This window comes from Acyrthosiphon pisum, chromosome A3 (assembly GCF_005508785.2).
Source record: "Acyrthosiphon pisum isolate AL4f chromosome A3, pea_aphid_22Mar2018_4r6ur, whole genome shotgun sequence".
Taxonomy (NCBI): Eukaryota; Metazoa; Arthropoda; class Insecta; order Hemiptera; family Aphididae; genus Acyrthosiphon; species Acyrthosiphon pisum.
Window position 1 is genome coordinate 25,290,969 of NC_042496.1, and position 22,306 is coordinate 25,313,274.

At 29.6% G+C, this 22,306-nt stretch overlaps 1 protein-coding gene across 1 annotated transcript in view; it reads right to left on the reverse strand.

Moving 5' to 3' along the window:
• LOC100570464 (WD repeat-containing protein 60) overlaps positions 1-6,163 on the reverse strand; it is a 25,445-nt gene extending 19,282 nt beyond the window's left edge. The window contains exons 1-6 of the mRNA XM_003246057.4: positions 5,672-6,163; positions 5,447-5,594; positions 2,219-2,457; positions 1,907-2,158; positions 1,709-1,849; positions 1,414-1,548 (exon numbers count right to left, since the gene is read on the reverse strand). Of these exons, the coding sequence (XP_003246105.1) occupies positions 1,414-1,548; positions 1,709-1,849; positions 1,907-2,158; positions 2,219-2,457; positions 5,447-5,594; positions 5,672-5,719 (963 nt within the window). The 5' untranslated portion in view covers positions 5,720-6,163. The remainder of the gene's footprint in view (positions 1-1,413; positions 1,549-1,708; positions 1,850-1,906; positions 2,159-2,218; positions 2,458-5,446; positions 5,595-5,671) is intronic.
• Positions 6,164-22,306: the final 16,143 nt, after the last annotated feature.

Genomic DNA, 22,306 nt, shown 5'->3' on the forward strand with positions numbered 1-22,306 from the left:
TTTTAACAAAAAAAGACGTGGTGGCGAGGCCCCTTATACTCTTTTTTGAAGAAATAGGATTTTAGATTTATAGTATCAGTGTTCAATATAGACATATACTTTATTTTGAATTTTTTTCGTATATTTATTCATAATAATTATGTATTATAAATTATAATTCATTTATTGAGAAGTAAATAAAAATTTTTTTTACTTAAAAAAACAAAAACAAATGCTGGGCAAGTGGACGAAAAAAAACGAATCTGGGCGAAGACCAGTAGACCCCAAAAGACCTGAAGCTGACACATCTATCAGCCCATACCAAGTTTATTTTATGATATTATTGTTAGTTTATTTGACAATTATCAATACAGTCGGTTTAATTCAATTTTGCTGAAAAAATTCTATTTGAAAATCTCACTGTGTGTAAAAATATAATACTATACTTAAAAAGTTTCAAACTGTTAGTCTCCGTTTAAATATCATGTTCGCTAAAATTTGTACTTAAAATATCTATAAAAACAAAACTGTGATTGTATATTTTTAGATTTATTAGTTAAAATATAAACCATTTAATATTTATGAGATACCTTGTTAAAATTTAAAAACTTTTGCTATACAATTTAAACTTTTTTACTTTTTAACCATAATATTGTTTAAAAATATTCGAGGTTTTGATGATTCTTGTCAAAGTTTGAAATTAAAAATGCTTATTAAACCATATCCATACATGTTTAACATTTTTAAACAGCTATTTAACGACTTATGAGAAAATTTACATTAAATTTTCAAGTTTTTCGACCCAATACATTATTTTTACTGATGTTTATAGAAAAAAATTGAAAATAAAAAATGTCTAAATAGCTCATTGTATCATTAAACATTTTTTTCTCATACTGATGAAATAATATGGTTATATAAACATTTGGTAAAATTGTATAGAGTTTATGGTTATTTATTTTTGATTAAATCAAAAAAACAAAATCAATTTTGTCAAGAACTCCAATTTTTTCTTAATATTTTCTTACAAAGATTTTTGCATTTTACCCCCTAAAATACCAACCAACAAGATACACTTTTTCATCAAAAAGATACTGAAGTAGAAAATCATTTCATTTTTACTGCTCCAAAAGTCAATGACAGACACAAAAAAAAAATACACAACATTTTAAAACCAATACATCATTACTCTGCTCAGAATCAAAAACAAAGGAAATCCCTCAGGTTTACTTATGTTGGATTATCCACCATTAGTAAACCTGAAGGATTTCCTTTATATATAGGGGTTATTATATTAATTGCATACTATTATTGTATTAAACATAATAGGTATTGATAATCACTACTAATGCAATGAACTATAAACAGATTTATACTAATATTAAGAACTTATTTATTTATAAGTGATGCATATAATCGAGATTTTTTATTTACTTTCAAATATTCTATCGATGAACAGTTCATATCATTTGTCAAGACTATGGGATGTTGAGTCCATTTTTCGGCTAAATCACTTTCATTAGTTTGTACTTCTTTCTCCGCGTTTTCATCGTGAGTTTGTGTTTGAACCTGAAAATAATAAACTATTTTAATGATAAACCTTTGAACACGTCTATTAATATTATTTTTGTAATTTTTTTCTAAAATATGTAAAAAAAATTGCACTGTACATTGGTCAAGTAAACATTCATTATATTTAGTATTTTATACTAAAATATTTTAATTTTACCTGCGTCATGTTTGAACGTCCGTACATTTTTATATATTGTTCATAAGGTATCGCTGGCAAATCTAGAAGTGTAAAGCTAACAGTGTCCAGCTTAATCATCCCCATCAAAACATTTCCCCTGGTTAGGATTTTGTCCTTTACCTACATTCAAATTTAACTTTAAAGTAAACTTGATCATAATGTACAGATTAAACATACTTCTTGTTCTCGTTTCCTCTTTCCGGCAGTCTTAAAGTTTTTTAAGCCCATTTCAATGGTTCGTTCTAACGAGTTTATTTCAAATTTTTCATCCAAGAATGGTTCCAATTTTTCTTCTACGCACACGGGAAGCGCAAACCTAACACTTACTGTGTCATTTGAAGTTGATTGGCTTACAATGGTTGGTTTTAACGGCGATTCAACTACTAACGAGTCAACCGAAGTATCAGATTCAAAGTCAGATTCATAATCCTTAAAAAATGATTGTATAATTAAAAAAAATATAGTTTTTATTTAGTTTTTTTATTTTACTTCAAAGTCATCTTCATAATCTTGGTTATCTGATACGTCTGATGAATTGCTATGAGCTGTAGTACTATTGTCAACGTCGTCAATTGGTTTTTCTTCTTTGTGTAAGATTTTATTTTCATTTTGTTTGATACTAACTTTTACGTGTTTATTTTTAACATCGACCGAAAGTTTTTTAAATGTAGTAACATTTCGTTGCAGTTTTTCCACTTTCGCAAATGGGTGGGTGTTAGGTTGATCTTCTAAATATTTCAAATAAAATTTACATTTTAATAATATATTCTGCTTGTGACATTTTTGAATATTTTAAACATTATAATATAAGCCTAGAATTTTCTTATAACATATAATATAATGATATAATAATATGAATAAATGATAATCTATTTATTGTTATAATGCCTACATTTTTATTTTGATAGTCAACATTTACTTCAAATTAGTATTTTAAACTCCTTGAATAATAAACCGGGGTGAGTTAAATATACTTTATAGGTATTTTTAAAATAATTTAAACAAAAATAATTATTTTCGATGGGTCAATAATTTTAAATCATTAATATTATATTGTATATATATATTATTATTCTTAAAAAAACTTACATATATAAAATATAAGTATAATAAATAATTCAAATGATATTCAAATAAAAAAAACAATGTCTTATATTTCATATCAATAATTGTGATTTAAATTGTTTTAGAGCAACTTTTATCCTAGTGTATGTTTTACCGTTAGCCATCTAGGTACGTATAGAATAATAAAATGAAAAGTATATTATTCCAGTTACATATATGTTTAGTCATTCAACAATAGTAAAAATGATCATTAAACAACAACAAAAGCCAATACAAAGTGGTTTCTTGTGTTTGTTGGGAAAATCCACAATAAGAATTATAGTTCTGTTTACAATTTATTATTAAGAAAAAAAAAAACTACGACCGTCTACGATACGGTCCAATGAAAACTTGAACCAATGGCCAAGAAAGCAATATTAAATTGTATTTATAAATGTAAACAGATAAGAGTAATCGTAGTTCGAGGGAGAACGGGCAGTTAAAACATTCGAGAAGTAATCTTAGTTCAGAAAACAATCGAGTTTTACAGATCAAAAAGCTTGCAAAAGATCTAGTTCAGATTACCTAGTTGTACTGATACAACGTTTTACCTCCGACCACAATTATATTTTCCATTTAATGATGCGAATATCTGCATCCGCATGTCTTTAAATATAACCAACCAGGTAATATTATAAAGACGGATTTCAATAACACAACATTTCATGTACCACGCATAAAAATAAATTCATTTTTGTGTGACACTTAGTATAGGTAACATTAAACCTTGTTCCACAGAAGCCATTCACTTAATTATTAATACAAACATTTGGTAAACTACCTATTATTAAGATATTGTTAATTTACAAGCCAAAAATAAATGTATTGTTTTACGTAACAACACAGATGTGAAAATAATTCCGAGGCATAATTAATAGGTAAATAATAGGTCGAACTTAATTCACCAAGCAATTCACATTTTTAATCGTATCCAACTTATTGGAAATCAATATTCTATGTTGGAATTGTCCATTATTTACAAAAAAAAAATGTAGTCCAGAACTCGCTGGGGGTATAACAAATATACAATACGCTTACCTACCTAACCTTCTACAAAAATACAAATAATAACCATAGGACTTGATTATATACTGAAATAAATAAGGAGTTTGGGTTACGGTATCAAAATAATGATATAAATTGTAATAAGAGATGTAATATGCTAATCGAAAAATATTTTGGGTTTCTGACTTTTATATTAAGTAGGTCTTCAAAAGACAGATCATTATATATAAAAATACCAAAGAATAGTTTCCTGACGATGCAATGCCTAGTTATACTGCTATCCTATTATATATAACTTATAGGACTATAATACCTATACTATTTTATCATTGAATATTATTAGGTATATTTATTTTAAGTGCGCACGTACCAACCAACGTGATCATCTTATTTTTAATTCTAATTTAATTTTAGGAGTGTAATAAACTAGAGATGGTTATATAAAAAATTATGTAATATTACGTGATTTTAATATTTATAATTCATAAAACATGAATATAATTTAATAATAAAACAAAACAAGAAGCAGGTATTGTAAATAGTTGTTTTTTCATTATTTATAATATAAATTATATTTAAATGAATTGGTAACCAGAATTAATCCGACAAGTTGTTTGAATGTATTCATTGTCCAAGGCTTAAAACTATTTTTGTTTGAAAGTTTTTTTTTTACATTACTCAAAATTTTCTTTGTTTTTCTTTTCAATCCTTTATTTACCAACCTTTGTTTATTTATTTAAATTTTCATTTATACTTTCTAAAAGTCGTAATTTTATATCACGCGTATATTATCAGCAAAGAGAGCATAAACACTAACTGGAATTATTAAATATAATCTTGGATGCTAAAACTATTTATTTTTATTTTTTATGATTCATTAATGGGTACCGGTACCGCCATTGTGGCATTGTAGGAATATTATTAATTATAAGACTCTCCAAAAATATTTTGGATCTAAATATAATTTTTATCTCAAGTGTTTTTCTTCTTTCCTATTATTAATATATTATGTAATATGATATAAAAAAAACCAAAGCATCGTCAATTGAATAGCGTATGTATGTATGTATGTATATATATATATGGGAAAATATATACACACACTTGAGCAGTGCCATAGACAGGAATTTAATATGGAAATCGGGTGGGTATCATAAAAATTACATATTATATAATAAATACAATTATATGCTTTCCGTGTTGTAAGGGGCGTTCAACCCCCTAACCTCCCCTCCACGACTAAGGCCCAGGAAAATAACGGGATATATTTTTCGTGCGTAGATAATACAAATATTGTGACCTCTAACGAATGATTCAAAGTTCAAACCACATATTACATATATGGTGTTTGTACTTTGTATCAATTGAATGTTCGTTAAAATGATTTAGGTGATTGCGCGGGCCATGGGGAAGTATTACCCTATGGCCTCTAGCCACCCCTCCCCCAATACCAACAACCCCTAAACGTTAGGAAATAATAATATCGACGACGGCCACATATTATTATGATCGTTATGTTCGTGATAATATACTAATGTTATTATATTGTATGACATTATCGGAATTGGACTGAACTACGGTACCAACCGTCTTATTGGCAATACTGACTGTTTCTGATCGGTGGCGCAGTGGGCGCCGCGCCGGTAGCCTTTACCGCCGGCACCGGTACATTCTTTTTGCCGGTCGACGTTACCGCGGGCTTGGTTCGACTTGCCGCTGCTGGTTGGGCGGTCGACTTCTTCGCCGGAGTACGAGTCTGAAAACAGAAATGCCGTTTAAAGTTAACGTTATGAAAAGTATAAAAACAATGGTAGCATGATATCCGGGTCTTACCGTTGCCGCCACGAATCCGTTAAAATTTTCGACGGTCCTCCGGGCCATTTTGGACGAAATTGACCGGCGCCGTGGGATAACGATTTTACAACAATATCGTAAAGTGGTGGAAAAAAATACGTTGTGTTTAACCTAGACCAGCTGTCCTCGGGTGCTAGCAATCCCACTAATATATTATTATTATACCGCGGTATGTGTACATGACAACCGTTTGTTGTGCGACCGCTGGCCGTGGCGACGGCGATACCTGGCAGTGGCGGCGTCAAGAGGTTATAATAATAATATGCTTTATAGGTGGGTAGGTGGGTACTCAATTTGTAGTGAGCATAATATATGCCACACATCCGTCAATATCCACAATTTATTTTTATAATGTTATTTTCGACGTTGAATGAGTAGATTTCACAGTTTTAATCAATCGTGTGTCGTATATGTGCATAGATAATTAGTAAACAAAATAATATTAACTATGATATTTACAAGTACGTAGAATTTTGTAAAATTGTTAAAGTACATGATAAAAAAATAATTATCACTTGAATCAAAAATTGAATAATATTGGAAATTGGGTACCATCAGGAGTGGATAGGTAGTATTTATGTTACAGGGAAATATTTGAAGGGGCCCCCAAATTGAAAAAAAAATTGGTCGCTTCACTCGCATTAGATATTCAATCTAACACGTTTAGGTACCTATAAATAAAATGTTTCATGTGAAAACGTATTTTTAGTTTGGTGGGGGCTGGGGAAATGGCATATGAGGAAAATGCTTTTTTCGGTTGTTAGGGGTTTTTGAAGAATTTCGCGTAAGGTCGAACAAATCGAAGTTTCACATAAATAAATAGTTTTGGAAATAGGGAGGGGGGTGGAGAAGCGTTTCTATAGCCCCCTCAAACAAATTCTCGTATAACTTTGAAAAAAATTTTGTACATTGAGGGTCTTATCTAGTGTTTGAAAATTTCATGAAATTTAAAATTTTGAAATATTTTAAAATAGTGAAATATTTCAGTATTTTAATAAATTTTGTTTCATTTTTAAATAAGTTTTATATTTACATATAACTGTCATAAATTACCTTCATAACTGTATGGTACCTGTATGTATACCTAACCTTTGGAATTATACATTTAAAATGGTATTCAGCATTTTTAAATATTTTGATGTTCAAATTATACAAGTAGGTATACAATACTATACATGTATATTGTATATTATATACCTACTGTATTTATACATTAGAATTTGAAACACTGAACATTGTGTTAAAAAAAAATTCAATGTTTCACGTTTTTGTGAAATATTTCACCACATAGTGAAATATTTCAAAATAAAATATTTCATACTTCAAACACTAGTCTTATCGTACAAATTCCGTACTAAATATCGGCCAAAAAAAATTACAAAAACACAATATGAGGGGGGGGGGGGTTAGGGAAACATACAAGGATATTTCGGTCTTCGATTAACGATAAAAATTTAAAATACTACGTTAAAGATCCGTAAGCAAATTCTTTACTAGTCGTGGTATTATTATTATATTGTTAAAAATAACAGTAGGTACATAAGTATTAATAATTTATATAAAAAAATGAATAGTTTTAAATAAAACTATTCCTATTTGATGATTATTTTATTCTGCAAAAAAACAATGTGTAGACCCGAGTGGGCCTCCAGGCCACAAACATAGACGGAAAATCCCTCTTTCCCTATGGGCCTATCCACCCGTGGGTTCCAGTATAATTAAAGAAAACGATTCAAATAGATATTGTGAGAACGTTGCATACACCAGAATAATATTATATGTATACAGACGCCCTTATACTAAACAACCATGAATTACGAGAACGGACTTTTTTTCTGGAAAATGGCCAGCTTGCATAAAATAGCACAAACACGACATTTATATTTTTTATTCTCCAATAATTATATACAAATAAAAAAACATTCTGTTCTATTAAGAGTACCTAAAAGAAAATAACATTACAATATAAACGAATTGAACGATCGGAAATTTTTACTCTGCACAAAGTTTCAACTGCCATTTTTATGTAAATCATTTTGATAGTGATTTTTTGGTAATATATCACTGTGTTAAAATAATGTGTTTTTTTCTCATCAATTATTTTTTCGAGTAGAATGATTGCTGCAAACGTTTTATGTATATCAGTATATAATATATAGCATTATATCAATTGAAATATTAAATAGATTATTTTCTAGTTTGTGCTAGAAGTTATTTTTTGATAATTTCATTGCATAAGCGTTACAAAAAACGACTGAAGATTACAAAAAAAAATTGTGACATTTACAACATTCTAGTTTGGTAGTTTTGTTAGAATTCAATTAATTAACTAGAATTTTGTACGAAATAAATTATCTATGGAACCAGTAGATACAGACGATATATAAATATCAAAATAAATAAAAATATTTTTAGAATATAATTTGTTTTAGAAAAAGTAAGAATGTAGAAAAACTACATTTAAAACTGAAATTGAATAATATTTTTACAAATAACATCCAATTACAGTCTTTTTTTTTTTACTATAGCTTTGGATTAATTTAATTAAATGTTGACATTTTAATAAATGGTAATGGAATAACAAAATTAAAGTCGTTAATAAAATTAATTTTTTTTAGAGATTTAAACTAAAATTTAGCGATGTTTGAATATCGGTGAATTTTATAAATTATAATTATGTATATAGTTTGAATTGTATTATAATTTTCTAAAAAGGTAATTTAATTTAACGTTTATCATTAGTTATATGAAAGTTTGACATTTTAATTTAAGGTTATATGCATATTATATAATATTAAACTTCACTAGATATTAATATTGTTAGTAAAATGTATTATATGATTCTTTTTTTTTTTATAATAGTCACTTAACAATTGGTTAATGTTGGCACGATATGGTGATATAATTATTATTATACCGAATCGGGTATACAATCGATTTTTCTTTCGAATTTGAATGATTTTATTTTGTACTATATTATAGAAGATGAGCTTACAAACGAATTGAAAACGAAAATATCTAATATAAAATGATATAAAATCAAAATAAACAACGTGCTATGTTGGTATATTATATGTTATGGTATATTATGCATAGTGTTATTCTCTACAACGGACACCTCTCCAATATACCGCACCGTTTGTACGTACGATAGATGTCCCTTGAACGTCCGACGAATTCGGTTTCACCGTGACACGTTATTGTAATATTATCGTAGGTAATATATCGACGAAAATTTAGCCGGCAGCCGGGATAACACAATAAAACAGGGTTACGGAAATCGGCTCGACAGGATGTGTACACGGCTCGCACGCAGATACGTTAGACCGATAAAAAACACGACGCCGCCGTCGAGTAGTAGGTACAACATAATATATATATATATGTACATAATATACAATATAATAATATAATATAATGTACGTGCACCGTTGGCATTGACCGGCCACCACTGCCGACGATCACTCAGGTGTGAATCCTGCCGTATGTAGATACAGCATATACGTACATATATTATATTATGAGTAATACCTGTGCCGCCGGGAATTACATATTGTTTTATTTTTTCGGTCTGCGGGTGCACCTATACTATATATGTATATATGTGTATAATGTACGAGTTAATTCCATTGTGCCACGCATTGCGATAAAACATGTTGGTAGGTACTCGATATGTGCGCTCAAGTGCTCGGACACATAGTACCACATTATTATAATATAACTTATCCATATATTTTATTGTAGAACGGGGTGCAAATATATCCGGTTGATCTCCTCCGTCCACCGGTTTCAGATCGGTGAACGATCGTTTCGGCTGGACTGTCACTGTTGCAGTAACATTCCGCCGCCGTCACGAATTATTCGTCGTTACCATTATAATAGTATTATTATGATCGTCATCACCACCATCCATTGACGTCGGGTGTGCCAACCAGGAAGTAATAATAGTCGAAATAATTTTTTTTTTAAACCAAACGGAATTAGTCGAAAAATAAATAATAATAAACTGACTAAAACACCAATGCTTACACTCCACCGCTGCCGGATGAAGAAGGAAACGATGTTTGAATGCGCTCGTCACATCACATTATTGTATTTTATTTTAAAAATCATCTATTATGAAAATATTGTGATTCATTGAAAATTTGAGATTTATCACTCAAAAACTACAAATTCATAATTATTTTTTTACATAGAAAAAAACTGCGCTATCTATGGCTATTGGCTGTCACATTTAATTACGATTAGGCATAGGCGTGCGCAGGGGGTATGCAGGGTATGCAGCTGCATATTACCCTGAAGCTCTTTGAGGGGCAAAAATCGTTTTTAGAAAAAAAATTTTTGTGCGCAAGAAAAATAATTATTAATTATAGTGCGGCCCAGGAGTGTACATATTATTATGTTTAAACTCGAAACTATTTGTGTATTGTGTATATATTTTATCAGAATTTTACATTATTAAAATAACTTTCAGGGGGTGCCTGTGGTAATCCAGTGCTTAATTTGGGGGGGAGGAAAAAGTACAAAATTGGCTAAACACAGTGTAAACACTGTAAACAATGGGAAACTAAGGCGATTGGGGGGAGAATGTCCCTTTCCCCCCTCCTCCTGGATCCACCACTGCTTCTGCATACCCTGAACAAGAGGGCTGCGCACGCCTATGCGATTAGGTAAGGTTAGGCTAAATCGGTATAAGAAATGGAACTTTGTATTACATTTTCAAGCTTATTTATACTTACGTACAAACATTGTATCATACCTAGATTAAATTAAAACTATGAAAAGTATAACACTACAAATATTGAAATATCTAATAAATATTATAAAAGCAACTTTAGAAATTATGTCAATATAAATAATTGGTAAAAACTTAAAGTATACTTAGCTACAACTTCTTACTAATTTTTAAATTACAAAAAATGAACAATATCTATCTGTATTTAAAAAAAACAAAACTATAATAATAAGTATATAACTATATAAGTGCTAATTATATTATAATACCTAAACATGTTTAAAAACCGGCCAAGTGAGAGTCGGACTCGCGCACGAAGGGTTCCGTACCATCATTATCTATAAACATGTTGGCAACACTGCTTATATTATATATTCTAGGATTTTTAGTACTTTTTGTTATAACGGCACCAGAAATACATAACCTGTGAAAGTTTCAACTTTCTAACTTTCCTGGTTCATGAGATACAACCTGGTGACAGACGGACGGACAGCAGAGTCTTAGTAATAGGGACCCGTTTTACCGTACGGAACCCTAAAAACGGAATTAAGCCAAAATGTTTGAGTAATAATGTATTACAATGACTCAAACAATTTCTAAGCCATACATGAAAAAATATTACCTATGTAAAATAAAGAAATGAACTTTACATTATTGTACCTGTTCAAATTTATAACTAACTAATTTTACGCATAGGTAATAACTAATACTACACGTTATCAGAAAATTATAGTAGTTATCCTTTACAAATGTTGTATATTTTATACTTTCTTTATACGTATGCGTTGGTCGTCATACAACAACAGCATAGTTCTATTATAAAGTTTACATAGTTTTTCTAATATTTAAGTCGCAAACGTTTTCTCGTTACCATAGACAGTATTTATTTTGTGCATTTCAAGTTGAATCCCACACACAATTTTGTTCGTCTCACGCTGATTTTCGATCGTACACATCGATAGAGCTCATCGTCGTCGTCATCACTCGTCGTCTATACCCAATACCTATAATAACTGTTTACAATATTTTAGTATCAGATATTATTATGTGCGTTGTATACGTACAGTAGGTAGTTGTGCAACAAAAATAATTTTATGAACGGACAGCAATAGTATCACACAATTCTCTTGTCTAGCGCGCATTGTTCGAACGCACACAATCGGCCGGGAAAATTACCGTATGAGTAGGTATACAGCTATAGTATACGCGTATTACCTTTATGCGTCTTATCCGGTGCCTTATCGGAACATTAACATTTTGCGCTGTCGTGTAGCCATGTCACATAATATTATATTGTCAGGTTTGCGCGTGTTACTGGTCCGTCATGTATTTTTACGATACGTAATGTGTGTGTGTGTGTGTGTGTGTCTATATCTGTATGTGGTGTACAAAAATACGATTTTGGCCACGTGGACGAGAACCGTCCATGAAGTAATGTTTACCGTACAACAGACGTTAGATACTGATGGTTTTCAAAACGACCAGACACGACCATAACAAGCACCCATCCACCCATGTACCCATCAACAACACACACGACACATATTACATGTTATACGCGTATATCGTTAGAAATATCACAAGGTGTTTAGATATATTTACTCAAGGAGATGGATTCTCTATATTACGAGAACAAACTCTAAGACGACCGCGACGTTATACGAGTATTTAATCGAGGAGAAAAACATCCGCATGACCTATACGCACGATATAGATATATACCGACATAGAAATATAGATAGGTTAAGTAGCCACCATTGAATGGTGTCCAGTGTACCCACATTATTTACCGCATGACATTTACTTTCCCCGGTAAATTATCTCTACTGAAATTTTTCCTCCCCCGGTAAATTGTCTCTGGTGATATTTATTACCAGGTGAAGTATTCCGAGGGAAAAATATCTCTAGCGAATATTTACCGGGGAGTTAAATTGCGCTAAAGAAAATTTACCGAGGGGGTTAAAATTTCACGGGGGTAAATTATATAAATAATATATTTGAATAATTAATTAAATTATCTTGGTTACTTGGCACCGACGTATAAGTGCTCAGAACTAGAATCGGATTTTGCATACTAAGCTTGGATTACAAATTCAAAATTATTTTACAAATGAGTCACAAAAAAGTCCGATTTCAAAATGTCGAATGTATCGCGTTTAATAAAAAAATAATAATAATGACAATAATAATAATAAACAATTATAAATGTAATATAACTAGGTGGGTCATATGTAGGTATACAAAACTATAGATGCGATTATAATGACGCAAGTACAGAATTGACAAGACGAACGTTTGTATCGAATGTACATAATTTACAAAGCTGTATTTTACACTGTTGTTAAAATCGATGTGATATTTTTTTCGTCGACGTTACATTTCATTTACGTGCCAAAATCGAATGATCCTAAATAGACACAAAGTGATTTAAACGGCAATTTATTTAAAATGTATTGCTGTCCATATTTTTTTTTCATAATCTACAACAGCTAATAAACACATTTAACTCGTAATATAGATGTTATGTATCTTCATTTTGTATTAAATATAATATTTATTACTAATAGCTGTTGACAGTTGATATTGCAGCGTATAGTTAAAGATAAATCGTGCGTGCCTCGATCGTTGGCATGACATAATGGAACTCTCGTTTCCATTACAGATTAGTGATTTAAAATCTGATCCTGCTTAGTTATGAAAATAATAATAATAATAATAATTCGTCTAAAAAATGAATACCCCTCCGTGCCTTTTGTAAGTTTGTTTTTAATTTTTTAATTGTTTAAATTAGAGTCATTCGTGGAGTACGCTGTAGTAGACTTCAGTAAGTCTACGAACACCAAGCCTGCAAGAGAGATTTTAAGTTCCGTAATAACTTTGCTTCATAATTTACCTAGTATATTTTATTAAACATGTCGACCTTAAGGGTTTTCATTTTACGTCAAATCGAAAATCGCCCTATTTCCCGTTTTCATTTTCAAAACTCCTTCGTCTGTGTGTAACATTATCCCCGTCAGAACGTCCACGTCTGACCAGTATAATATAATGACGTTATGTCGAGGACAGAGCGTGCGCGCTCGCATTACAAATGCTTCACTCCGCGTATTGAACACACGTTTTTAGTTTTTACCACTGACGTGGGCACGAGACACTATACTCGTTTTTAAGGTTTTTCTGTACACAGCGTGGGCGAGGGGGAGAATCGTCAAGTTCCGGGAACAATATTGCTCGGTTACAACACATTGTTACAATAACATTATATTATGGACTGCTGCAGTATGTACGATAATAATACGTACATATTATACACATGTAAAACGGAGTTTGATAATTATAATTCGTTTTCGAATTGCGGCGCGGCGACCGTTCTGATTATACCCAAACAACGCATTTTCAATTCACGTCCTGCGTGGCGGCAACTGTAGTGGCGGGTGTGTGCCCTACCCCGTGCCTCGATTAACAGACCGGAACTACGGTCGAGCCCGAATAATTCTCCATCCGCCGTGTGCTTGTTTATATAGACTATAAGTTTGTGCTGCTCGGAATCATAAATGATTATATTGTTATTGGACGGCTGTTGTGTTACACGCGTGGCAAACGATTTTCGAAAAAAAATCGATTGTCCCCATAAATGATAAAATAATATAATATAATACCAAGACCAAATCATGTACAAGTACAGCGGGAAAAACGTTTTCGATGTTTTTGATAATGGCTGAAAGTTCAACGTTATACCTTTAGTGGAATTGTTGTACACAAATAAACCAGCTATAGACTAACTGCAAGGGAAGTTTTTATACACAATAATTGTATGTATATACACATCCACACTGTTAGCTGTGGGTAAATAATATTTGTATAAGATACAATATATATTATAATAGTACACGAATAAAATATTCACGTGTTCCGTCGACTTTTATGGACACGTAATTCCATTTGTTCATTTTCAGTTCGACCTACGGCTTGTGGGTTTATTGCTAAAATATATCAAAATATTAGTCATGTTACATATACATATGTACGATGCGTGCGAATAAATGTCACTAACAACGTCCCTGAAAGTGCAGAACTCGATTGGATTTTTAAATTACATATGACAAATGTAATTCTGTAGCAATTAGTTGTCATTATTCGTTTTCCATACGAACACAGAGAACATTTAATGCTTGATGAATTAAATTTTGGATAAAATTATGATATTCATTTTTTTATTATAAAATACCGAGGGTTTCTTTATTTTAACGATCAATGATCTTTAACAATATACATTTGACGTTTCAAAGGTGAACATAAATATTAATGATTAAATATTTTGTTAAATATTAGAAACAGATAATAATAATAAATTACATTGAAGTCTACGAATTTTAAAATGATTTTCTATTAGTCTATAGATTGGAATACACAATATTATAATTATATATTTGGGTCCTACTACCTTATAATATTATATCATATTTAAATTAATATAATTATTCATTTTTGGAAAGTGCATAGATATGATGTATATAAAAAAATGCATTTTATTATGAATTGATTAAAAAACATTGTTTGCATTCAGGTATACAATAATAATGATGGTTCATTACAGTAGGTACATCACAACTAATACGAAATAAATGAAGACTATTATTGTATTCCTTGTGCCGGTACCAATGATATTATTAAATGTGATAAAATAATGAATAATGATCGACTTGATCGGTTAATGACAAGAACCTATATATTTTTAAATATATTCTTCAGTATATTCATTGATATGAATGTAATTCATTAATAGCCCCAATAAAAACCTATACCTAAGTTTTTAAAGTTTTTAAGTTTAAGCTGTTAAGGCGCATTCACAGCTACGTCGTGTGTCATGGTCGTGCGAGGGCTTGTTTATTATATGGTTACGACTGGTAACCAATATGGTTTAAAATTGAGCAGTAGTCAATTATTGGTATACTTGGTTACCCCTTGGTTATTACATGATACCAAAAAAGTAATATCCAATCACAATATGATTTGATCGACACGACACGACACACGACGCAGCTGTGAATCCGGCTTTACAGTGACGTGTTACGCACACAAATTATGCACAAGTAAATTAAGATTTCTAGTTTCCTGCAAGCATAATAATTAAAGCATTATAAACGCACTTTGATGATGCAATTATCATCAAGTTTAGTGGATATTATTAATTCGGTCAAAAGTCGCACTAAAAGCATACTTTGATGATCGCATGATAAAATATGTACATATTATAATATAACTATTGCATAAAGTATAGGTAACAGTAAATTATAAACGAAATTATTTCTGAGGTTATTATCTGCACAGAATTATCAATAGTGTCTTGAATACATTAAGGTCGTGGTCGTTAGTTATTGTTTATAATTTTATCACTATGTCATAGTTGTTAATTATGTCAATTTTGATAATTCAGTGTTAAAATATTTGAAACTATGTAATATATAGGTTCTGTCTTTGAATAAATTCAATAAGAAAACGTTGACGTCACGCGATGTCAGTGACGTACTGCTTTCGTTATTAATTATTCACGATTTTCACTATGATAATATACAGCATGGGCCAAGAGCTTTTCAGTTTTTTAATACAAATCTATGTAGCAGAAGGAAATGGGTAATCATGGTAGCCCACCTTCGTCCCGTATGCGAATATATATTTGACAAAAATGTAATTTGAGTTATTATAATAAACTGGCATAATAGGTATTGAACTGATAAATAATTTACACTTGTCGTGTCAGGATAGAATTTGTAATTTTGTACGAAATTACAATCGATTATGGAAAAGAAGGCAGTAAAAAATTAAACGTAAAATTATCAACCAAAAAGTTTCGTACATTAAATCAATAAATATATACATATACAATAAATGCACATAAATATTTTATATACACGCAAATATACTTAGATATTAATATATTATTGCAGTAAAGTTGACGAAATATTTTAGCTATTGATATAATATTATATTTTACGTTAAATAAGATGTATTAAATAGTATTATTATAAGAATTGGTTTTTTGAAAATACATCTTTTTTAATTACTGCAGGTATTCAGAATATTATTTACTGCTGTAGTTTTAATTTTGAACCCTTAAACCTTCATGTAGTTTATAAATAATGTATAAATTACATTATAATGTTGATTTACATATTGTATTCACTTAAACCGTTAACTAAACGGCCTAAAGCACATAAATACATATTGTAGGAGTTTCGATTGTAATGAGTAATAACGTTATAATATTTATATGATTCCATTCATTCAAACGAAACTAGGTCATCAGTTATATACTTACGTTAAAAGCAAATTCAAACAATGGAACTTATACTTAATATTTGTTGATAGGTACTTTTATTATTTCAATTAAAGAGAAAAATTATTATTTAACTGAATATTCGTTTTTCATGATGATTTGTGTATTAAATAAAAACATAACAACAACCTACCATAAATTGTGAGCTACAACGAAACATAAATACAACATATATTTCTATAGCACGGGAAATGTTATTCATATAGCAATAATATAAGTTCTTTAAATATGCAACTGTAGAAGACTAGGTAAGATACGGCTCAAGATAAAAACCTGAATTTTTTATAATTTGAATATTTATGGTTTAAGCTGATAACTAGACAATATTATACTATTCATACTCAGATTCAAAACTACGTATATAGCCATATAATAGTGCACTTTTATTATAACTTAAAGTTATATACCTACCTAATACATCTACGTGAATTATTTCATGCAGACATCACTAAAATAAAACAACTTTTACGGCCTGTAAAGACATAATAAATCATTATGTATTATAAGTTATAAGTTTATAACACATTATAATATTTTGTTAATCTCGAAACTACGTGTTCACTAAAAATTAAAACTACATATATAAAATATGTCGATAATTATTACTTTACAAACCAAGCTAACAAAAAAAGTAGGTATAATATTAGTGACAATAATAAATGATATAATTTATTGTTTTAAAAAATTATTTATCTAAAATAATAATTTATGTAAAAGGCAAAATATCTTGGACGTCGTTAAGCGACACGCATTAAAATTAATCTACCTAATGTGAAGTTTAATTATTATATTTGTACCTACCTACGTCAGCTGTTATATTTGTGTGCAAGTATATAAAACATATGTTTTTTTTTTGCTATAATACGTAATAATACGCTCAGCTGTGTTTTGTTTCAAAAACTAGTTATTATTTTTTTTTTTCGCTTGATAAAATATCAAATAATACCCTCTCTGACACAAAGGATATTTTATCATTTTTTTTTTTTTTGCATTATCGTGCTCGAGAAATAAAACATTACATTTTCATAACATCACTATTATATTATTAATTGTATTGATATTTTTTCACATGAATGATATTTGAAATATGAAAAGCAATAAGTAACAGATTTAAAAATAAAATCAATCGTTAGTGTTATATATATATATTTATCGAATAAATAACGAAATTATAAACAAATCGTACTATAATGTATACAGTATAATAAATATAAGAATATTAACATATAAAAATTGGATTCAGTGTTTGATAAAAACCTAAAAAATAAATTGATTTAAATTTTTTTTGTTATATTTCGTTATTAATATATGTAACAGTAAACGAGATCAATTTTAGTGAACGAAGAGATTAAAACGATACGGTGGTAGCAATTCTTTGCACTGTAAAGAATGAATCAACATGAATAAGATTCAAATATTGACCTGGTAATATAAACTGGGAGAAGAAATGACAGCTGAACTAAAAAATGAAAAATTGTCATGAAAATATATCCAAGAAAACGAATAATAATGGCAATAGCTGAAGACCCAAAGGGCAGTTTTTTTTAATTTTCAATTATGTCACCTATAGTTATTACGACATTTAAAATATTTGGATTTTACTGTAAACAAATTATTTTGGTATCATAAGTGAAGTGTCTTGGGATTTTAATATCTATTTGATCGTTTCAATTTTCCACGTGAGATATCAAATATTATGAGGAAAAATTATTTAGTTAAAAATTTAATAGTAAAATTAACTCAGCTGTAATAATATAGGTACTCTCGATCTACGTTATACAGTAGTACAAACAATACGGAGATCGTATTTATCTATAAATTTTAATATAATATACCTACAATCTGGCATATTAAATATAATATAATTGTAGCATATTCAATATAATGTAAAAAGTGTAGTCTGTTGCAGCATTTGTGCAGATGAGTTTGGCGTAAATTATTGGTGATTTTCCACAAATTTTGAAAAAGTAAATTAAGTTCTGACTAATTATAGGACCTTTCCACTAATGTAAAAAATTCCAGGATGACTAATTTTGGATTGTTTTTGAAGTTTAAAAATAAGTAGGTCGCTGGAGTGAACTTAAAGTGGTGGTGCTTTTGGGAAGTTGCTAATAACTGTTTAGGGAACTTTCAACAATTAATTGCAGGAAAAACAGTTTAATAACTTCATGCAAATAATTAACAAAATTGTTGGATAGATCTATATTAATATTATTCTTACATGTGGCGATGTGCCAAAAAATTCAGTTATACTCTAAATACACAAAAAATGTCTGCTACGTATTTTTTATATTTTTAAATTACTGTGAGAAGAACTTATGAAAAACCTTGTATTAAAATGTTATGACTAAAAAAAAATGTTATCAACATGAATCAAAAAAAACAAAAAAAATCTAAAATTTGAGTGGTCCATACACCTTTACTCTAGTACTGTGGAAATATTTTTGATTGTCCCGTTTTCTCGCCAAATTTTTGAGTTCATCCCGATTATTTAGTATTGGTACTTTTTTTAAGTTTTACTTTCCAAAGCACCAACTAGATACAATTTTCTACCCGATACTACAATCATAATTGAAGATTGAAGCATTTTTACTGCTCCAAAAGGCGATGACAGACAAGAAAAATTAAAATAACACATATCATTGTAATACCAATACATTTACTGCTCCATTCAGAATCTAAGAAGTGTGGAGAAATATAGCACTTATACTCAGCCAACGTCCTTGTAGATGATTGTAATTTATTTTATAATAATATACGCGATATGTAAACAAATAACCGCTTAAATTGAGTAACTCACCGACTATTCTAATATGTGCACCAGTCATTTTTTACGATCGATTCTTAAACGACTCTCACCATACATAGTAATATATAAATTAACACTTTCGATTGTAAAACGATGCGCTGAACAGCGTTCGATGCCGATTCTAACAACAGTAACAACCATATTATATGTACTTTTATACTACTTAGGTACCTATATTTAGGCCCCATCGCAAAGCAGCTGCGAAAGTACAAAACGGCGCGGTCCTCTAATTGTTGTGATGCCATATAAAATAAATGTAACCATATGTTTTTATTATTTTCGAGAAGAATTCTCGTGCGATTTCACCCGTTCCAGTAAAGCGCCGCGCTGAGCTTCTTTATATTATTATATTATTATTATGTTCAACCAGACCGTGACGATTAAAACAAAATAACACTTATCACGTGTCGGGATCACAATGGAGGTTATTCGAGAAGACTCGGACAAGACGAGACTTTTTTTTCCGTTTCTTTCTTTATTTTTTTACGGGGAAAAACGGGGAAAAGGCACGTTCGTGTTTCGCGTACAAATACCTCCAATGCATATAAGACATAAGTACTTATACATAACGCCTGACCTCTTGTTCTCAAAAATATCCCGTACTAATATTAATAATATTATTTTAGTATCTTCGAGTCTATATGCGTCGTAACCACGTGCATGTGTATGTCACATTGAGAGTGAATTTTTGAATGTACGACTCTTTCGCACAACAAACCAATTTCGAAAAGTACCGATGACGGAATACTACTGAGAGCGCAAATGTTTACTGTATAGGCTACAAAACGTATACATTTATAGACAAACATGATATTATTATTATTATTATTGTATTGCAGCACTTCTATATTCATTCGGATGCTTATAATACCATTATGATAAGTTATACCGAACAACAATAATTTATAATAAAAAATCCGACAAAGTAATGAAACCGACTTGTGTTTATCATTTTTATACTTTTTTAACTGAAATGAGAGTAACTTCAGGTGGAATGTTTTGATAATTTTTGAAACATCAATATTAATAAGTCTACAAGTTTTCAGTAACAACAAAATTATATTCAACTTATTCAAATAGATATTTCACTTAAAATGTTTAGTAAATAGAACATGGTTTTATTAAATTTAGGTCAATTTTATGGAATTGAAAATAAAGATTTAACAGTGATTTGAGGTTGAATAAAAATTGTTTTGGACTAATCAAAGAAGATTTTTTGTCGAAATTATATGGGTGCATGTAATGTTGAATAGATATCGTTAATTTGAGGATGATTGAATATGTTTTGTGCGAACGTTTTCAGTTTTTTTTTATTCAAAAGGGGATGTATAGTTACGTGGTCTATCTGGATAATTTTGTTTAGTGGGATATGTTAAAGGGAATTTGGTTATTACATCATCAAAACTAAAAGGGGTTGTATTGAAATATCTTTTGAACTGAATATGACGAAATTCGAGTATTTTTAATACCTATAATATACAGAATACAGTGATGCTGTAACCTTATATTATGCGACCCACATTATACGGTACCACTCTTTTATACCTGTCAATAAAAAATAAATATAAAACTTGTTGCGTAAATATGTTTGTATTGTATATTTATATGTGCCTATACGATTTCACATTGTTAATAATAAAAATTGTATTTCAATTATTATTATAGTTTCCTTCAAGAACAGATAGTAATTCAATTTATAATGCATGTGTGATTAACAGCGTAATTGTTAGCCCTTGTAAAGGTAAAAATAAAATAAAATGTAATCAATAATAATATTGTTATAAAATATGTTGAATATTAATCATCACATTATATTATCGTAAGCGATGAACTATCTCAAGTACAATTTTGGATATAAAGTGAAATTTAAATAAAATCTACTATTGTCTAGAACTTTAACAATGAATCAGAATTATTCGGAAATGTCAAGTTATACTTCACAATGATTTTACAAAAGTCAACTATCAAAATTCTTTGGATAGATCGATTATCAGAATATGTGTAAGTATACCTATAGGTACTTTCAATATTCAATTTATCCAACGTCTCCGCAGAGTAGAAACAAATTATTTTGGTACACTAAAATAGTTTCAGTCAGAATGACATTGCAATAGGTTTATTATATAAAAACTATTCACGATACACGGTAAGTCGTTAACTAATCATCTATAAAATATTTTTATTTTTTTTCATTGAACTTAAATCCGGCAACTATGGTCATTAACTGTTTTATTATTTCTATAAAATATTGTAAGACCGCAGTTTTAAAACATATTATTTTTTTTCATAAAATAAAAGTCAATAGTAATAGTTGATATAAAAGTTATGTAAAAATTGATACAATATTATTATATTCATCCATTGTAAATAAACCTATAACCCCCCCTCCCTAAAAAAAAATAAATAAATAAAAAAATAAACATAACATTTTCACTATAAAATATTATTGATTCGATTAAAAAAAAACATACAATTATATTATTCACGGGGTTGATGTATTACATTATGTTTGCTGTTGTTTAATATCCCGGTAAATCGCTCCCCCGAATATAAAAAACCACGTGCGTGTGTTTTAATGATCCCTCCGAAAGACGAGTATATGGATACATATTATTACATAACATAATATCCGTGCGCGTGTACAGGTGCAGTTTTCGACCTACAAAAAAATAACACATTAATATCGTATTGTATAATATACATCTACCCTGTCGTCTGTTATATTGTAATGGCGTC